At 38.0% G+C, this 21,224-nt stretch overlaps 1 protein-coding gene across 3 annotated transcripts; it reads right to left on the bottom strand.

Moving 5' to 3' along the window:
* Positions 1–260: 260 nt before the first annotated feature.
* mov10a (Mov10 RISC complex RNA helicase a) lies at positions 261–19,184 on the bottom strand. 3 transcript variants are annotated; one of them, XM_047348774.1, is made up of 22 exons: positions 18,970–19,184; positions 18,777–18,882; positions 18,475–18,638; positions 13,605–13,846; positions 13,254–13,500; positions 12,931–13,065; positions 12,684–12,846; positions 11,697–11,848; positions 11,447–11,617; positions 10,914–11,061; positions 9,707–9,868; positions 8,801–8,904; positions 8,143–8,240; positions 7,812–7,910; positions 4,829–4,916; positions 4,191–4,308; positions 3,351–3,542; positions 3,191–3,262; positions 2,664–2,789; positions 2,476–2,564; positions 1,009–1,124; positions 261–631 (listed from the first exon to the last, which is right to left on the bottom strand). In XM_047348774.1, the coding sequence occupies exons 1-22, from the start codon at positions 19,089–19,091 to the stop codon at positions 567–569; spliced, it is 2,979 nt and encodes a 992-aa protein (XP_047204730.1). In that variant the 5' UTR covers positions 19,092–19,184; the 3' UTR covers positions 261–566. The 3 variants fall into 3 exon arrangements, with proteins under 3 accessions (XP_047204730.1, XP_047204731.1, XP_047204732.1); XM_047348775.1 differs by having other exon boundaries at positions 13,254–13,420; positions 13,780–13,846; XM_047348776.1 differs by lacking the exons at positions 18,777–18,882; positions 18,970–19,184 and having other exon boundaries at positions 13,605–13,682; positions 13,780–13,846; positions 18,475–18,550.
* Positions 19,185–21,224: the final 2,040 nt, after the last annotated feature.

Genomic DNA, 21,224 nt, shown 5'->3' with positions numbered 1-21,224 from the left:
CTAGGGAAACCGCTTCTGCTCGGTATTTTCTGTTTTTCTTTCAGTGAGTCTTAAAAATAAAGGATCTACTACATATGGCACTGTAAAAACCTTATTTGAAACTGAAAGTTCTGTTAACAATGTTTAACATGAATCAGTAAAACAATTTTTGAAACAAGATGGACAACATTTCCTTGTTTTTATTTTTAAGAATGGGAAACTAAGGTCAAATCGGTTTGGCCTTCAGCACGGTGTGAAACAAAGTGGGCTATAAACTGAAGTCAGTGTTTTAAAAAGACAGAGTTTATTCGTTTAGCCCTTATATCAGAAAGAAATACAAGATTCAAGAGTAATGCTTGAAAATGATGGCACCAGTAAGAAAAAGTGATACATTCCAGTGTATAAATGACGATTTTTATCTTCTGTGTAGCCGTTTAGTTAAGAAGCAGCTTTAAAAACTGAAGGTATAAAAACTTAATTTCTTGCAAAGTTTTATTACATTTATTTCCTTAAAATATGCACACTTGAATGTATGCAATAGCTGTAGAAAGAAGAGTAAAAAAAAGATTTGCAGCAAAGTTGAAACTCTAAATTTCATTCTTCCATCCAGGGTCCACATGCTGCTGGAAGGCGCTCATCTCTCCAACAAGACCTACATACACAGAAACACTCAGCTTTAATTGATAAACATGTCAAGTTAATTATACCATACAGGTAAATCTCGGTAAATTAAATATGCATTCCGATAAGCTCTCATTTGTCAGATTAAAAGTACCTTTTGAAAATGCCATCCTTTAAGCAGGTATTAAACATCTAATTAAACCCACATTTCTGTATAAACTTTTTGTTTTTTGTTTTGGTCAGATGTAATATTTTAATCTTAAATGTTATGTCTTCATTAGCTGCAAGCAGAATTAACAGAAGGTTTGAAGACACACTTTCCTTTGTAAAAACATTTCCAGACTAGATTTAGGATTAAATACTTAAAGACTACTTTGGCAGTGAAAAACAAAACAAAACTGTACAAACATTCAGAGTCTGTGATTCTCAGGGCTGCCATTTTTGCCTCAAAGAGATCTTCCTCTTCAACACTGTTGAGGTCAATCCCACTGTAGCCCTTCATCTCCACACAGTAGTTGATGAACCTGCAAAAAAAAAAAAAAAAAAGAGTAAAGGCTTAAGGTTATAAGAAACCTGAACTGTGATCATTGAAATTCATGAGTCTCAGGGATTAGCGGAAAATTTTCAAATACCCACATTTCTTTCCTCTGAAAATACACTGAAAATAAACATTTCTCCACCCTAAAAGCACATTTAAAGTTTTTTTCTATTACATTTTTCCAGCTGGTCAGATATGTTTTTAATGAGATTAAATAAACTAGTCTCAACGCATCAGATACAGCAAAACAAATCAAAGTTTTCCATGGGCACACATGTAATTTTCAAGTAATTTCATACCGTTTTAACAAGTTAAGATAATGTGTTGCTTCGTGCAGAGAATGGGAATTTACCCTTATTTAAGATTTCTCTGGATTCATTACACTTTCAGAATATGCAAAAAAAAAAAACAAACAAAAACCATCAGGTTTAAAAGTTGTTGATTTTCATCAACATTTCAATAGAAATTTAATCTGTGTTCACAACCTCCACCAGGCTCCTCGTGATAGAGTGTAGTAAGGTTGCAGTATCTCAGTAAGTGAAACTTTTTGATGGTTTGTATCAAAATCAGTGGACCACATTGTCCAGTACAACATCTGTTTGTGAACATGTTCCATTACTGTTTGTGTGGACATGTTGACATAGAAATACTTTTTATTGCCATGTACTATAAATAATAGCCTGCCAACTGACATCAGGAATTCAATCAATTTTTCACTTGTACCATAAAAACTTAAGACCCGATTTCATTCCCAAATCAGAATATCGAAGTCCAAGCACATAACATACAGCATTAGCAGCTCTACCATAATTTTATTCATTATCTGAATAAAATCCAATGAGCAATTAAACACACTGTCATTCTTTTCCTAAATATGGCATAAATACAATAAAGTAAATATGAAGTGTAAAATCTGTGTATAAACACAGAATTGAAGGATTAGAACTGAAATCTAAAGTCACCTGAGGCTGATTAGCTGTTTATTTTAAAGTGCTACATGCATTCCTAAAAGAAGTACTTGGAAATACCTGCACGACTGAGAATCTACGTTGACCTAGACAACTATATACTACAATAAAAAGATCAAATTTTTTTATTTTTAAATAGTGTGTTTCTTGCTCCTCACTGACAAATACATTAGGGTCCAGTAAAACTCCAACTTAAGTAAAACTTTCTATTACTGCTCTCCCAGACAGCAAAGGGCCGTTATTCTGGACACTGCAGGAGGTTTTATTACATTTCGTGTAGTTTGGATATGCAGCGATCTCACTAAATTCCCACATCAACGTGGAGGCTTAAAAGTTGCTTTTGTGCTTGAAAACCTCTCTGTGACTTACTTCCCCCATACAGGGTCTTTTATGAGGATCACAGGGTTCCCTATGACTATGAGTAGAGACTTGGCTCTTGTCAGTGCCACGTTGAACCTCTATAAAACAAATACAAATAACAAAATTAGGATTTTTTATCATATATAGCGAGAAAAAAAGATATGGTTGTATTTGAAATGATAAAGAATTAGACTAACCTTTTCATTTGAGAGGAACCCTATGTTGAAATCTGTGTCCATTTTAACGTAGCTGAGGCTGCTACGCACCGTGGAGATTATGATGATCTTTCTCTCTTGTCCCTGAAACTCCTCTACAGATCCTACCTGATCCCAAATACAAGAAACAACCATTAAAACTTTTTAAGTTTTTTAAATTTGTTGGTCAAGTAGTCAGACTATCGTTTCAAGTAACAACTAGCAGAGATCCCACTCTCATCCTGCTAACAGTAGCTTAAAAACTGTGTGATGGTTTTGTTTTCTTTCTTTTAGTTGGCTGACCAGCAGTTTGCAGCAAAAGGTGGGAGAGGGGCAAAACTGTGTTACTCTATGCTCCATACAGCTGAGAAAAACTCCAGTAACTCCGACAACTTATCTGGCATCTAATTAAAAAGGACTAAACTATAGAAACAGTATGAGTGGAAACTTTAGTGTTTAATCAGGCCCTGTTTATATGACAACGATTCATTGAAAACGGGATGTTAACACTTTACAGGTGGGATGCTAACCTTGAGTTCTTTGAGATCATTCCAGTGTCTGAGTGTTTTGAGGGATTTCAGCGCCTTTTGGATTTTCTCAACCTGTTAGAGGAGGATGTTACCAAGGTTAGGTTAAATATTTATTTCTCATCTCTTTGTTAAATCAAAAGTTACCACTGTGCAGCCTCACTTGTTTCCTGTAGGGGGTGATTATCCCAATGTCTTTGGCCGACAGCTTGGGAAGACCCATCTTTCCCTGAGTTTGGTCCAGCCTGTTGAGATATTTTACCAGTATCTCGATCTCAGACACGTTGAAGAAAGATGGACTATTGGCCTCCCTCTCATCTTTTCCCAGCACTCCATGGAAGATCATTGGAAAACCCTGTTGTTAGGATGAGTACACGGTTAATGGCAAGATGAGACAAAAAATGATAAGCAAAACCAAATTTATGTGAAACCGTTTCATAGATTTCATTATACTTTGTGTTTTTACAGCTTTAACACTTCAGGTATGAGTAACAATGCTTTGGAAACTTTAAAATGAAGGCAAGCCTTGCTCTATATAAAAAACAAAGTGCCAAATCACAAAGTTAGAAAGATTTCAGACAAAAACAATTTATCCTTGCTTATTGAACATGGCAAACATTGTCATTTTGAACACATCGAGTTACTTGCATTATGGCTGTTGAAAACGTGTTCTACTGAAGGCTAGGAGCATGTTGTAGTTTTAGTAAATATTGTACATTTAAGTTAAATTATGTGAGATTTGAGCATTTTTATGTTTATCACCACAATTCTTAAATACCTCACCTACAAGTAAAATGGGCACTGCAGAACAATTTTATGGTTTATAAAAAATGACACTTCCTTCACCAATAGGTTTGCTCATAGTTAATACAACTAGATGTCATATTAAAACAGTTTTCATTCTGTCAGTGTGTTCTTTTCATTTTTGCTTTGGTTGTAAAAAATTTTCTGAATAGGATCACAAGTTTTACAAGCAGTACAAGAGCCACTCATATGTCCACACCTCTTGGGGGAGGGCTTTCCAGTTGCAGTAGGTTTCACGCTCCAACTGGTCTGCAAAAACCTGCAATTCATTATTGTAGAACACCTCATTGGGGATCTTCAGAATGGCAGCATGAGATCTAAAAAGGAGAAAAAAACAAGCTCTCAGTGATCGAAACAGCAAGACAATTAAGTCCTTCATTCCCTCCTGTATCAGGATGCCGAACATGGAGAGTAAATATCATAAAAAGGTGCTTTTTAGACAACTGCAGGCATTCTTCCATTTACATTGTTGTTTGTTTCATGCATTTTTCCTTTTTCCATGTTAACAACAACCTACTCATGGACTACAGGTGAAAATCTGCATTTATTGCTAAATCTGGTACCTTGCATTTTTCTTTTGTTAAGGTCAATGAATTGTTGTACATGGTCCCTGTAAAAATAAATAGTCATCTTGTTGCTTTAGGCATATACCATTACTCACTGTTGCTGAAAGTAGACTAAATAAATGTGTAGAACAAGAAACTGTAGCCAAGCCAATATGCAGCAATATAAAATAAAGAAATTATGAACAAACATATCAATAAAATTCCTATATAGTACAAAAAAAGAAAAAAAAAAGATATATACACAAACCTAGTATAACCACCTATAATGTACCTGTAGTTGCGCAGCAGTTTTGTTACGAAACGAACGTTAAGATCTTCGTATGGTTTACGATTCATCAGCCTCTCCAACAGAGAAAGCCCTGGAGAGAAGTCGCACACATTTTGAAAAACATGTTACTACAGGTCCTTCTCAAAATATTAGCATATTGTGATAAAGTTCATTATTTTCCATAATGTCATGATGATAATTTAACATTCATATATGTTAGATTCATTGCACACTAACTGAAATATTTCAGGTCTTTTATTGTCTTAATACGGATGATTTTGGCATACAGCTCATGAAAACTCAAAATTCCTATCTCACAAAATTAGCATATTTCATCCGACCAATAAAAGAAAAGTGTTTTTAATACAAAAAACGTCAACCTTCAAATAATCATGTACAGTTATGCACTCAATACTTGGTCGGGAATCCTTTTGCAGAAATGACTGCTTCAATGCGGCGTGGCATGGAGGCAATCAGCCTGTGGCACTGCTGAGGTCTTATGGAGGCCCAGGATGCTTCGATAGCGGCCTTTAGCTCATCCAGAGTGTTGAGTCTTGAGTCTCTCAACGTTCTCTTCACAATATCCCACAGATTCTCTATGGGGTTCAGGTCAGGAGAGTTGGCAGGCCAATTGAGCACAGTGATACCATGGTCAGTAAACCATTTACCAGTGGTTTTGGCACTGTGAGCAGGTGCCAGGTCGTGCTGAAAAATGAAATCTTCATCTCCATAAAGCTTTTCAGCAGATGGAAGCATGAAGTGCTCCAAAATCTCCTGATAGCTAGCTGCATTGACCCTGCCCTTGATAAAACACAGTGGACCAACACCAGCATCTGACACGGCACCCCAGACCATCCCTGACTGTGGGTACTTGACACTGGACTTCTGGCATTTTGGCATTTCCTTCTCCCCAGTCTTCCTCCAGATTCTGGCACCTTGATTTCCGAATGACATGCAGAATTTGCTTCCATCCGAAAAAAGTACTTTGGACCAATGAGCAACAGTCCAGTGCTGCTTCTCTGTAACCCAGGACTGGGGAATGTGGCACCTGTAGCCCATTTCCTGCACACGCCTGTGCACGGTGGCTCTGGATGTTTCTACTCCAGACTCAGTCCATTGGTTCCGCAGGTCCCCCAAGGTCTGGAATCGGCCCTTCTCCACAATCTTCCTCAGGGTCCGGTCACCTCTTCTCGTTGTGCAGCGTTTTCTGCCACACTTTTTCCTTCCCACAGACTTCCCACTGAGGTGCCTTGATACAGCACTCTGGGAACAGCCTATTCGTTCAGAAATTTCTTTCTGTGTCTTACCCTCTTGCTTGAGGGTGTCAATAGTGGCCTTCTGGACAGCAGTCAGGTCGGCAGTCTTACCCATGATTGGGGTTTTGAGTGATGAACCAGGCTGGGAGTTTTAAAGGCCTCAGGAATCTTTTGCAGGTGTTTAGAGTTAACTTGTTGATTCAGATGATTAGGTTCATAGCTCGTTTAGAGACCCTTTTAATGATATGCTAATTTTGTGAGATAGGAATTTTGGGTTTTCATGAGCTGTATGCCAAAATCATCCGTATTGAGACAATGAAAGACCTGAAATATTTCAGTTAGTGTGCAATGAATCTAAAATATATAAATGTTAAATTTTCATCATGACATTATGGAAAATAATGAACTTTATCACAATATGCTAATATTTTGAGAAGGACCTGTATATAGTTCACATAATGGCGGCACGCTCCGCTCCGCTCGGCCTCTCTACTCAGGAGGGAACCTGTCGTGTTTCCACTGATGGGTGGAGTTATGGCTTGAAGCCCCGCCTACAGGCAGCTGCTCCCTCCTCCTGCAGACGGTGGTTCGTCAAATTTCAGAACCAAACACAAATCATGGGGGTATTGTTGTGTGTGTTTTGTGGGTAATGTATGTGTATCTGAACAACTGATTTTATGTGGGATCAGTTGATTTAGGATGTTACTAAACAAAGCGCCTGACTGCATGTAAAGCTGATTCTTTCAGCCTTTAGGCATGGTTTAGAATTTGTAAATAGCAAAATTATTACGGTTTGACCAGCTCCGGGCCATTGTGGTCCTTAATATTATTGTTCTCGCTTTTGAGTTTTAATAACGTTTTTCTATACTACCTCAGCAAAAACCTTCTCATTTCTCCTGGTCCAAAGGCCAGTCAGCGAACAGAAGTCTGTTCATGTCACATGTAGTCCCTACTCAGCCCTGGCCGTACCTGCTCAGGAGCAGGGACAAAAAAAAAAAAGTAGGTACTGGTATGGAAAAAACAGTAAAGGAAACGCTTGCAAAGCGGGCCGAGTGGAGTGGAACCGGGCTAAGTGGAACCAGTTGAAAAAGGGCAAAGTGAAGTATCAGTCTCAACCATCCTACTTCCCAGGTGAGTGCAGTGCCTACACAGAGTAGTGTGAGGTGAGGTTTTTACTGGGTCATAGTTACACATTTGAGTTGGAGAAATACTGATTGTCCAACAGTGGTTCATACGTGCCATAAACACAACGCGTTAAATGTTAAAGACTTATGATCAACATTCCACCGTCACTACGTATTAGTTCAGGAAGACCGCTTGCTGCAATGTGATCAGTTGACTTTCTTTAGATAGAAAACCTTTTACCAATTGGAACAATAAAGTGAACTTCCCTGCATTGTCTTGTATCTAGAATTGAAATGAATGCATGTCACTTTTAATCTGTAATGTATTAAAAGGACCATTTAATTTCTTATATAAATAGAAGCTATCTTGAAAAACTGAATGGAATTAAAGCTGTGGTGCTCATTGCTGGATTTCTTTGTTTTAGATATCCAAGGAAATCCATAGCAGTCTGGTTAATATGGTGATCAAATTGTGCACGCTACAGTGTTAAATGTGTAGCAAGATGATCTGGAGGCATTACATGGCATTATGTCTTCCAACACCTTTAAAACAAAAGCCTGGTGCATAATGTGGAAGAGGGGAAAGGTGATTTGCACTTGACTTACCAAGTTTATGATCTATTGCATAAGAAGATCGAATGATTGGTCCCAGCTGTTTGGGATCTCCTGCAAGCACCAGCTGACCCTTCTCTGGACAGAGCAAACCTACAAAAACAAACAAACCAATCAGGAATAAGATCCATCTGTTTCAACAAGGGCAGAGCACTTTTTTCTTTTAAAAACACTGACATTTGTTTTTTGTTTGACATGCTATAAACAGCTCTAAATGAATTCTGGCTGATTCCTGGGAAATATGCAAACTGTTTTCATTTCTACTTTTGGAAGCAGCATTTTCAAAATGACAATTAGGCCAGGCTTAATTTATTACAGTAATTACCTGCAATAGCAATAATGCACTGTGGTTCCTCCGCTTGACCAGCTTCATCCACAAACACATGAGAAAAATGACCAACAGGAACACCTCCAGTCACAAACCTAAAAAGTAAAAATAACATGCAATTTTTACAGTAGCAAAACAATCCGCCAGTAACAAAAACTTTAACATGATTTATAAAACAAATACTGTTTCACATTAAACATACAGGCTGACACTGAATACAAAGACCCTGTTCAGACCAGGGATCAATGCACCCAGCCTTAATCAGCTTAAAAAAAATAAACAGATAAATTCGAGCCTAAATATTCACAACTGGAATTAAAATCCATCATGAGCAATCCGATCTCAGTCAGCTGCTTTACATGCAACCAAAACACACAGCGGCTGTCAACTGAGCAACAAAGAGGACTTCAACAAGTCTGCTCATTTTTCTGTAACATCACAGGAAAACGCATAATCAGTCAAATCTCTTGATGGGTCACTGGCAGCAGCTCTACACACCTTTGTTGCTCACAGGGCGCTGCGTAATTAAGTAAAGCAAATAATGGACACACTGCTTTAGAGCTCATATTGTTGTTGCGACTGACAGGAAATTTGACAATACAAGTATTTAGCGTTGTACAGACACGAGGTGTGGCAGGGTTCAAATAACACCTACCTGCCCGCTGTGAACAGAGTGGTCACTATAACTTTGTATTTCATCAGAATTTTCTTTTCTGGAAACACAAAACAATCTTGTTTCTCATCCCAGTTGCAGTATTTCTGAAAGAAAACAATAATTGTAAGACATTTTTCATCTGAAATTAAGTGGAAGAATTTAAATTAGAGGAACCTTTTCACAGTGACAGTTTTCTCTGTTGCAACAATTTATTATTCAGTCATCTTTTTCGCTCTTCAGAAAACGAGCGACAGACAGTTCAATTTACTTCCTAGTCACACACATGCCAGAAATTTAGATTAGGGTTGCAATTAATGCAAATTTTGCTACTCAATTAAGCTGCCGATGATTTTTTCGGCTAGCAAAAGGTGCTTAATAGGAGTTGTTTTTACAGGATTTGTTCCAGGTGAATCTTAAACTATGGCACTTGAGGAGTTCTGATAGAGAATTTACAGACAAAAAGTTTTTTATTATGAATACAAAATCTATATATTTTTCCATTTTTGGCAAATTATTGCTCTGAGTGGATTGTTCTTTCAGCAAATGGCATGTTTTAGAGTCTGTATACTCCAGTTAACGATTATTCAATTACATTCAATAATTGAATAATCCGATTGTTTGTTTCAGCCCTAATTTAATTCTAATTAACAGTCAAAGGTATTTAGAGTTTTAGCTCAATTAACGGATGTAATTTTCAAAATTAGGATGGCGGACTAGTTGTTTAACCATCTATCATCTATTTTCATTTCTTAACTGAAAGACCAAAAGAAAGAAGTTTGAACACGCATTTTCATACAAAAACAAAAATAAAAAAATCAGCAAACCTTTGACTATTGCTGAACTTAAAGTTGCATCTTTATTCAACTGGCTCAACCAAACATGTAGCATTAGCACCAGATTGCTCACCAGCAGGCCTTTGGGGACACTGTTTGCGTCTCGGCTACTGGCGTACATGCGGTACAGCTGATAGGAGGATAGCTGCGATTTCAGTCTCTCACAAAGCAGGTCACATGCACTGTTTGAAGGGGCACAGGCAAGGATGTGTGCGGATGGGTCTGCTTTGCTGACCTGCGAAGCAAAAATAAACTTTACTGAAACTTAAAATACCATACAATATTTTCCTCAGCCCATGGACGTTAAAAAATAAATACAAGGATAATAGTCAGGATGTATGGGTCAGGAAACTCTTAATATTGCAATTACTATAGCAGAAAACAAAAACTGATTACCCACAGACGCCAGTTAATATAGAATACATATTAAGTCTTGAAAAATGTAAAAAGTGGATTAGGGCCTGTGGCTGACCTTGTGACCATCTGAACACAACTGTGATCGAAGGGAACTACCACATGTTCGTCTGTACGAAGGTAACTGCAAGCAAGTCTCCAATGTTTTGTCATACTTACATTGTGTGCTTAATGGTTTAATTAAAAGGTTAATGCTTACAGCTTGTAGTGTTTTGTATTTCTGTGTTTTGCATCTAGATGTTGAAACTTCTGGTTGCTGCATCTAGATGTTGAAACTTCTGGTTGCTGCATCTAGATGTTGCAACCAGAGTTTAGTCTTTGTTTGCTATGATCAGTTTACGCTACACCGAGTTTGCACAAACTATATAATAGGTTGTTTACTTTAAAATCTATCTCTGCACTTAATGCCCCTCATTATTCTTCCTCTGACTGTGAAAAAACTTGGGCTTTAATGTTGATTTGTTCATGGTTGCCTTGAATAACGTGACCTGATGTACGACTTATTAGAAGCATTTTTTTGCACGTCATCTTTGTCTTAATGTTGGCTAATAAGGCAAAAATGCTTTCACAGATGCCTTGGTATTTAAAACTCTAATCCTTCTGGCACCGGACTTCATTGTGTCATGATGGCCACTGATAAGAGAAGCTGATTGAGTGATTTAGTTTTAAATGGCAGGGTTCCATTTACCTAACAGTTTATGGCAGATATTCTGGAAGTAGTCAGACTTTAATATTAAAGTTGTTAACCCCACAGATTGACAGATGGCTTGGGAAAATACTTGAATCAAGTAAAATACCTTTCTGGACATGTAGAAACCCAGTAAAGGTCTGTCCTCAGACTGAAACACACCTTGGTGAATTAATACCTGATTTATCGCTTCAACCAGAGTGATTGTCTTTCCGGTTCCTGGTGGCCCAAAGACAATATAAGGAGCAGGCTTTGATGATCCAGCAATGATGTGTTGGACCGCATTACACTGCTCCGGGTTGTCTTGTAGCTGACGGTTAAACATTCTGTAAAGTCATTCAAAAATACAAGAAGCCGTGAAAAAGGTTGAGTAAAGCAAAAAACGGAACTTCAGTACAATAAGGTTTAAAAAAATCAAAATAACATTCATTACAGACAGTGGTTCCCAACCTCTGTTGAGAACCCCTCTTCTTGCATCAACAAAAACTCTGCACCCTCCACCCAATACTGTTTAACACACACACACCTGGACTCAAACATATTGCTGTGCGCAACTCTTCTATTTTTAATACATGCATGATGACAGTTTCTTTCTTATTAGAGTTCAGACCCTGCCACCCATCTTTATCAGTAGGAACTCATGCTCTCCGCAATAATTATAAAGACTTTTTTCTATTTGTTTCTTCTTTAAGATTTTTACTTAATGCAGACCTTAGATCAGTGACAGAAACAGTTGAAACGGCTGTATCAGAGGGGAACAGCACCTCCCCAAGCTCGTGTTTTACTGCCAGGTCCACGGCTCGATTCTGCAGCTTCATGGTCAACCTGTTGATTGTAAACTCCACGTCAAATTTCATCTTGTTGATAAAAATCTCCAACAATCTGAAAGGAGTGAAGAAGAGGGAGCACATTAGTCAAGTCTTTAGATAACGTGGTGAATAGTTGTTCTTCCAGTTCTCACCTTTTAGAAAAGCCCAGCTTCACTCTGTCCAGTTCTACTTTGTGAACATATCCAGTGTACACTGTGACTGATGAGCCTGTATGCCCCGATTTAGTCACCTTCAGACAGTCTCCTCTCAGTACAGATGGCCGATTTTCAGCTACACCAGGAACCTGTTTATGAACAATAATAATGTCTTTCATTATGCACATTTTTTTCAAGCCATTTATGATGCTCCTACACATTTTCCATTTAACAAAACAAAGCTGTTCCAGACTCAAAATTTTCTGTTTTAATAACAGTCAGTCAGTCATTTTCTACCGCTTATTCCATAGTGGGTCGCGGGGGAGCTGGTGCCTATCTCCAGCAGTCTATGGGCAAGAGGCTGGGCACACCCTGGACAGGTTGCCAGTCCATCACAGGGCAACATACAAACTGTTTTAATAACATTTTAAAACAATTATCACAAAAACAAAATTACTTGCATGTTCCACAAATCATAAAACAACACAATGTTGAAGCTGTTTTCTGATTTGCCAGAGTGGTGATGGGCTACTTCACAGCTTTTTGGGCACCTGGCTTCACTAATCCAGTCCATGCAGGTCATTTTTAGTCGGCATTTAAAACAAACCCGTTTTAGCTTAAACCGTTGATCTAGACCCTATAAATTCCATGGTAATTTTTCCCCATTCCCATCCAGTCCTGGAAAATCAACAAATTCCATAATTTTCTAAACTTTTCAAGACTGCATAGGAATCCACTTTCAAATGTGACATTATTTAAATCCTGAAAATCATTGCTACAGTTGCCCTCTATTCGTCATCAAGCCCTAAAATTACTAAGTTTGATTTCTTACTGTTAAGAAGAGGTCAGAGAAAGCAGCATACATGATCAAAAACCAGTCTCAAGCCAGGATTTAGGAGATAGAGGGTATCATTGCCTTAACAAGACACAAAACTAAAAACAAAAGAAAGAAATAAAACTAGTTCCTCATTCACATGTTTTTACTTTCAGTGTGAGAAGTTTTCTGTTGCCTTGATCTTGGGTCATGGTCTCATTGTGGAGGTTGTACTTTTTGATGTCCATTTCCATCTGTATCTCTTCCAAGTGAAGCAGTAGGTGAAACCGACGGGAATAGTTCTTCATGTCTAAAGAAGATTCAAGGAGCTTCCTGAAGAGATGCACATAGGGACTTGGTTTTACAAAAATACCTCACTGACAATTTTTGTTGCAATGAATTAAGCCAAACTCGCACTTCACTGGTGCAAGCTGCTGTTTGGCTGCTGGAGAAAGGTACTTGGAATCCTCCATTTTTTGATAAACCAGTTCTTTCAGGTAGGTAGGGTAATTGTAAACTCCTAATTTCACTGTGGCTGTCTGGACAGAAGAACTGAAACAAAACAAAATTAATTTACAACAATGACTAAAATTGGATATTTTTTTTTATGTAGGCAAAACAGCTCCAACAACTACTCTTCCTCCATATTTTATCTAGAGGAATACTTAAAGACAGAAAAAGACTGTTGGGCACATTATTTAGGTGTAATTTTGTTGTGCATTTAGCTTTTGATTACTTACCCTGGAGGTGGTACTCCCTCCACTACTTCTCTAACAGTTGGTTTGGATTTGACCTTCTGGAATGGTTTATATGGAGCTACTGGTCCCAGCTCTGCACCTAGCGATGTCTGTACCACTGCTTTAATCTCCCTTACAATGCAGAAGGTCATTGGCTTTGGCAGTTCCAGCTGAAACTCAAAGTAGATCGTGGCAGGAAAATATCCACAGTCATTAAGCATGTAAGCTACGGTGACATGATAACTTTCACCTGTGGGGAGGAAAAACCAAGCAGGGAGATAGTTATCACCTCTGACCTCTAACCATGTGGTTTTAAGCTTTAATAGGACAGAAAATAGATGTTTTTTCTCTTACCTGGACAGAGGAGCAGTGGGTTGGCTTTTGTCACTTTCCTTTCATCCTTCAAGTTGTAACAGCTAACCCTGTCTAGGACTGTGTAATTGGTGAAGTGGACAAAATTTGTGCCATTGTTTAAAATTTCAAACGTGATGACAAATGGCTGCTTTTCAAAATCCACAGTAAGATGAACCTTTCCATCACTTCCTTCTGGCTTAGAGGTGATTTCAATTCCCTCCTTATCAGCTGTCATCCCGTTCCTGTTATGAGCAACATGAGAAGGTTATGTATATTTTCCTATAAAAAAAAAAAAAAAAAAACATTTCTCAAGAAGAAGGAGCAATACAAGAACAAAAATCTGAGAAATTGCAACAATGACATCGACTGTAATTAATCTACCCCATAGTAACCTATTCTTTTTTCTCTTTACAATTACCCAACATCACCACCAGATTTTGTGAGCTTTAGTACCCAGCCAGAACAAATACACATCAGGTGTGACCATTAGCAACAATTACAAGTCAATTGAACTGGCTAAATACACTGCTCAAAAAAATGAACGGAACATTCAAATAACACATCCTAGATCTGAATGAATGAAATATTCTCATTAAATACTTTGTTCTGTACAAAGTTGAATGTGCTGACAACAAAATCGTGCAAAAATCATCAATGGAAATCAAATGTATTAACCAATGGAGGCCTGGATTTGGAGTCACACACAAAATTAAAGTGGAAAAACACACTATAGGCTGATCCAACTTTGATGTAATGTCCTTAAAACAAGTCAAAATGAGGCTCAGTATTGTGTTTGGCCTCCACGTGCCTCTATGACCTCCCTACAACGCCTGGGCATGCTCCTGATGAGACGGTGGATGGTCTCCTGAGGGATCTCCTCCCAGACCTGGACTAAAGCATCCGCCAACTCCTGGACAGTCTGTGGTACAACGTGACGTTGGTGGATGGAGCGAGACATGATGTCTCAGATGTCCTCAATTGGATTCAGGTCTGGGGAACGGGCGGGCCAGTCCATAGCTTCAATTTCTTCATCTTGCAGGAACTGCTGACACACTCCAGCCACATGAGGTCTAGCATTGTCCTGTATTAGGAGGAACCCAGGGCCAACCGCACAACATATGGTCTCACAAGGGGTCTGAGGATCTCATCTCGGTACCTAATGGCAGTCAGGCTACCTCTGGCGAGCACATGGAGGGCTGTGCGGCCCTCCAAAGAAATGCCACCCCACACCATTACTGACCCACTGCCAAACCAGCCACGAAGGATTAAGGCAGTTCTGAAGGCAAAAGAGGGTCCAACCTGGTACTAGCAAGGTGTAGCTAATAAAGTGGCCGGTGAGTGTATTTTCCCCACTGTGAGGAAAAATAAATAAATCATCTGGCACATCCAAGTACCATCCACCTTCACAACAAGAACTTACCATTTTACTGGGAAAATCTATTTAATACTGATAATTCCAAAACATAAGGAATGCAATACATAAATTAAGTAGCCAAATCATGCTTTCGAGACTGACACCAAGGTTTTCGACATAGTATACTATCTGTTACTTAAGGATGACGCACATGTTTGCACAGTGGTTAGTATATGCTTAGAGAATAAAAGCTGCAGTGGTCAAAGGCAAATTTTAAAAGGCTGAAAATGTATTGCAAGAGAGGCTATTTTATCTCGGAATTTTTTCATGCATTTTATTACATAGCTGGATGCAGGAAGCGAAACCGACATGCTGATAATCAAATCTGAATATTTTGTGACTCAAAGGGAAATCTTTTCTCGTGACATGACTCAATAAAAATACATGACCAATAAATAAGTTATGTAGCTGATAGAAGCATATCTTTATGACATATGCAACGAGAAAAAAATCTATTTTAGCAGCGCTGTTTTTTTTTTTAAACACTCTGTAATGACCTCACACCCAAATCATTAAGGCTCACTCTATATGACGTTTTGACATCTCGAAGGTAGGTGCTTCATAGTGTCCATTCCTAAATAGAATAAAATATCTTCTTTATACTAGATGCAAGCTACAGTTTACACTGAAATATTATGTCTCCTTGTTTGTATTTTCATTTTTACTTCAGTCTCCCTTCACTGTTTTTTCTCTGGAAAACACTTATCAAGTCATGGGATTTTATAATTTAACCGATTAAATTTATTTTGCAATCAAATCAAAGTAACTAGGAGCTGGTTGAACCGAAACATACTGAAAATACGTGTTTTCATGCCAGGTGAGAAGAAGAAATCCACAGTGACTGCGGGTTTCTTCTTTCTATAATCATGGCCAATAATATCTGAAGGTATATTTAAGCTTTCAGTGATGCAGCTCAAGTAGAGGTTATATTATTTCCTCACTCTGGTGGCGTTGCTCTCTTTGGTATTAAGATACAAAAGATAAATACTGTGATGCTTTTTTTCCCCTCAAAAGCAATCTTCAGTCTAAGTATAGGGGTTAAAAAGTTAGAATTTATGAATTTTATATTTCTTTTAAAAAAGGAATACACAAGTTGGTTTTTCCTTCTCTGTCTTGCTGCTTTATGCAGCATTACTTATTTAGCAGGGTGACCAAGACAAACCATGAATCAGATGCTTAAACTGTAATGAGTTGGTGCTCTCTGGTGGACAAACTATAAAATGGAAACAAAATCTACTGCCACTTTCCACAATATTCCACCTTTTTTCTCACTTGCAATGCAGTAAAATGATGGTTATATTGTGTAACTTTACAATTAAACTGTATCTTGTTGACTAAGATTTAGAAAGCAGCTTTGTTTTATGACTCTGCGTGACCTAATTCATGTCAGGGTTCAGTGTACTCTACTCTGTTTAGTCTCAGGAAGGGTTCCAGGGCTAGGGAGAAGGAGATAAGGAAGTCTCTGTGCAGGGTTCGGATTCTGTAGTCAACATTCCTGGGGAAGAATTACAACTGGCCTCACCTCTGTTCCCACTGGAGGAGTCCAGGCCTCAACTGAGTTACTTTGGAATGCTGGTATAAGAAGCTAGTTTCTCCTTGTCTAGTAAGAACACATACCAAACACCTATTGGACACGTTTGGTGCTGTACGCTGTTCACCCGGCAAGGTTATTAACGGAGGCTGATTGAGTGAAAATCGATCTGGGTTTTTTTTTACAACAGTTCTTGCCTGCTTACTTTAAATTTGGTATAATTCAGACAGGCATCTTCAAAAGGATCATGCCAACAAAAAGTTCTTAAACTAATATAGCAATGTTGTAATCTTCTTATTTCTATAACATGCTGAAGTTAAGGGGAGTTTTGTGACCATGAAAAGAATCACACTAGCCAATTTTATGGACTCGTGTCATTCTACAGGATTTCTGCAAACTCACTCATAAATCGAGTAAAATAAATGAATAAGTTAATGACTTTAGTAACTTCTATTTGAATCATGTGATCAAGGAATTAAATGCTACTTTTGTTCTACACCTGGGCTACCAAACTTAACACGATATGTAGTACTCTTCATAGAAGTCATTAAAAAGAAGACAGATTTTAGCCAACTGTAGAATCTGTTCTTGTTGAGCGCCAAGACTTGTAGGAGCCTGTAGTGGATGATGTGACAAGACTGTTGGGATTTTAATTGCCTGAACATACAATAAGCGAGTTTCGGGAGAAGAATTCTGACATGGGTTTGCAGGGAAGGATTCATGCCTCGAGATAAATTACTTTCAGGGCCTCCCTGTTTGTTGAATTTTATAGTTTTGTCACATTGTGATAAAATTCCAGAATTACATGAGTTTTCCGCAGCTGTTTAGGGCAAAGTGGTGTGGTAATGCCCTTCCCACACGTGTTGCTCACCACTGCTCCGCTAGCTAAAAAAACGGCTATAACACTCACAAGAAAGATAAACGTAACTTTTTGGAAACAGGTTGGGTTGCAAAAAAAGCCTGGGTAGTCACAGTGCAAAAACTAAAGTAGCATTAACCACCATTCTAATAAAAGGCAACATTGTTCTTTTTAAGATAACTGTTAGCAAGCTACCAGCAGCCTGTCTGATAACCAGCTGACCACTAATGTCAGCTTAAAACAGCAAAGAGGGACAATAATCGACAAGGTAAGAATATTTACTACCCCTAACATCAACAAATGTCCATCTAACATTCATATAAAACATGAATAATTCATTTTAATAACATTAAAAATAGATATTTAATATTCTATTTTAGCAGCAGTTGGAATAGTTGTTTTACTGTTTGAAAAAAACAGTAATTTGTGATTTCCTTTTAAAAATAAGCTTTTATGTTATACTAAACTCGGGCTGCAACTAACAGTTATTTAGCTAATTGATTAATCCGTTGACTATTTATTCAATTGATTATTAATCAGATAGCAAAAGGTGCTTAATAGAAGTTTAAAAAAAAAAAAAAAAAACAGAATTTGAACCAGGTGAAGCTAAAACTATGACACTTGAGGAGTTATGGATACAGTATATTTACAAACAAAGAGGGGTTTTCATCCTAAATGCAAAAATGTATATATTTATTACAACAATTTTGGTGTAATTACAGCTTTGATTGGGTTGTTCTTGCAGCAAACGGCATGTTTTAGAGTCTGTATACTCCAGTTAACGATTATTCCATTACTAAATTAGTTGATGATTATTTAAACATTCAATTAATCACAATTTATCAGATTAAAAGTTACAGCTCTAAACTAAACATCATCAAGAGGCTTAATGTCCTAAATGTGTTAATGCCTGACATAAGTTGGGAAATCTACACAATTTGTTTGGGAACTGTTCCTTGGTCTATATAGGAATTAACTAAGTCCTACAGTTCAGGTTGATTTTACAAGTCGTTTGGAGGTAAAAGTGGAACACAAGAACATCTGACTGGGTTCATGGTCAACATACCTGTTCGTCTTCATCATTTGAAGGATTTCTGTGGCTCGCTTCTTCTTTGGGGGCTTTGTATCTGTGGTGGCGCGATTAGTTGACCCTGTTGTCGTTTCCTGAGCTCCATGGCGTTGTGTTTGGTGAGGCCCCAGCATCTTCGACCGGTCAGAGGACGCCCTGACCTGTAACAACAACACCATGGAGCCTCATTTTGTTTGTTTGTTTGTTTGTGTTGTCAACAAATACAAATAAATAACAACAACAAAAAAACATGTGCAGACTTGTCTCTAAACAGGTTGCGGCGCCTCTTCCTTATTCACCTTAAGTTTGCCATTTTTGTAGATTTTCCCCTTTTTTATGTGGATTTGGTCGAACGTCAGAAGAGCATAGATAACACTGGAAAAGTTGGGATGTTTTGCTCCTTCTCTGTAAACAATACGTGTAACATGAAAACAAGCAAACGGCCACGGCATCCTAACTCTATGTGAAAAACACAGAAACTTTGAGGCTTACCTGGTCCTAAACTCGGTGTTATAGATGTCTCGAAGCTCATTTTTGCTGTACCTGGACAATCTGTCTCCCATAAATTCAATGAACTCCAGTCCAGACTGCTTTAAATGTATGAGCTTCGGCATGTCGGCGTCCTCGCCAGGTCTCTGCCTCTGCCTCTGCCTCACCCTGCCCGGTAAAGGAAGTTCAACAGCTGGCCAGCGTTAAGCGAGGTTTCCTTCTTGTTCTTCTACTTCTTCTGGGTTTTAATGGCGGTTGGCAAATTACGATTTGATGCATTACCGCCACCAATCGGTGAGGAGCGTGGATCAGGACAAGCAAGCTGAAAAAAAACTATCAAATAACGAAAAATAATCTTACAACGTACATACATTTAAAGAACTTTTTCTTAAGAGATGAATTTCACTGTACTGTTCGATACTCATTATTAATGATGTCCTTTCTTTGTGGTATTTCCTACATTATGGTGTGGTGTAGGGTCTGCTGGGTTTCCTTAGATAGAAAAACTTTTTATCCAATTTGAATAAATAACTGAATCCGACTGCACTGTTCAATGGTTAGGATTAATTGGAATGTATGTACCTGACTTTTGTGATGCGCCTTGAGACGACATGTGTTGTGAATTGGCGCTATTTAAATAAACTGAATTGAATTGAATTGTAGGTGGGACTATAATTAACCACCTGACGTATGCAGATGATTTGAGGGTCTGGTCTCAATAAGGTCAGGAGCATGACATTATGTATAATCCACTAAAGAGTAGCATCATGATTATAGGAAAAAGAGAGGATAGGAAATAAGTATTTCCTGATTTCTATCTATACTATCTATCTATCGTTTCTTTTTCCTAACGAAATTCCCATTTTCGTGCTGCTAAAATCTCTGCAGACCCCACACACCCTGCACATAAACTGTTCAGAGCTTTACCTTCAGGTGGCGCTACAGAGCACTGTTCACTAAAACCAGCCGCCACAGAGACAGTTTCTTCCCCCAGGCTGTTTCTCTGATGAACATTCAATAAAGTACAAAACAACAGCATACAGAAGTTGCAAATGCACCTTTTTATTGGTATATATGTGTATATTGTACATTGTAAATTTGTATATTCTGTAATGCAAAAACAAAACCAAAGAGCAAAGTGTACCAGAGTCAAATTCCTTGTTTGTATGTACGAACCTGGCAATAAAGCTGATTCACGTTTTCCCATTATGTGTTGTGTTGCATTAAGTCCCGAGTGTCACATCATAAACCTACTATTTTGTGTGACGTGCTCAAATGTCCAGGTTTTAATGTCGACACTCCCTTCAGTGATGATGACGTGTAGCTAGATAACTGCGTGCCCTTTGAACAAATAAAAAAATATGTTTTTTTTATTTTTCAGATAATTCCAGGCTAACATGATCGACAGATAGCAAACTCTCTTCTAATAGCTTGTCAAGTGTGGAAATATAAATGCCTTACTAAGACTAAGATATATTTGGGACTCTGCTGCTTATAGATTGATCTTAATTAGGGGTTTTAGTTATGCTTCTGATAGTTAGAAAAATCCTTAACATTAACCTCTAGTATCATAACTCAATGAGTGTGCATTATTCAAGGTTAAGGCTTGCAGGTGTTTTCTGTCTGTATCGTGAGGAGCAGGGAGTAATATGTAGGGAGGTGTGCCACTCCTCTCTGTGCTGGTCGGAACTTCCTGAAGATATGTGCAAAACAATTCTTTAATGAAATGATGAAATGTAACTGGTTTTTTTTTTATGCTGTTGCTGGGGAGACATCCACAGATAAAATGATTGTGTATGTAACTGAAAAAAAAAAAGTGCTGCACAGCAACGTGGGACATAAAATGTAATGGAGCACAGCTCCAGTCAGACAACACACAGACGTTTCCAGGTACCAGTCTAAGTGTGATTTCTCTCTCTCTGAATTCAGACTGGTTTTAATAAACTTGTGGAAACGTACAACTGATCTCTGACTGAGGATTGTCCTTTAGGGTGCAGCATAAAAGAGTCGATGAGAGGTGAGGAGTAATGTAAGAATTAACAGATGGCCAGTGACGTTTTCCTACTTCGACAAAAGCTATTATCATGTAGGCAGTTCATGGGATTTATTTTTTTTTTTTTTTGTGAACTTTGAATTTAATTTTTTTTCTTTTTAAAGTTGGTCTCAGTATAGTTTACACAAGTTTGCATGAATTTATTTTGGAATGAATTGGAAAAAGGTCCAATTCGAAGTTATTTGTCTTCTTTTATATCAATCTT

Source organism: Girardinichthys multiradiatus, chromosome 20 (genome assembly GCF_021462225.1).
Source record: "Girardinichthys multiradiatus isolate DD_20200921_A chromosome 20, DD_fGirMul_XY1, whole genome shotgun sequence".
NCBI classification, from domain to species: domain Eukaryota; kingdom Metazoa; phylum Chordata; class Actinopteri; order Cyprinodontiformes; family Goodeidae; genus Girardinichthys; species Girardinichthys multiradiatus.
Note: the sequence above shows the minus strand (reverse complement) of the source record. Positions and strands in the feature narration are given on the sequence as shown.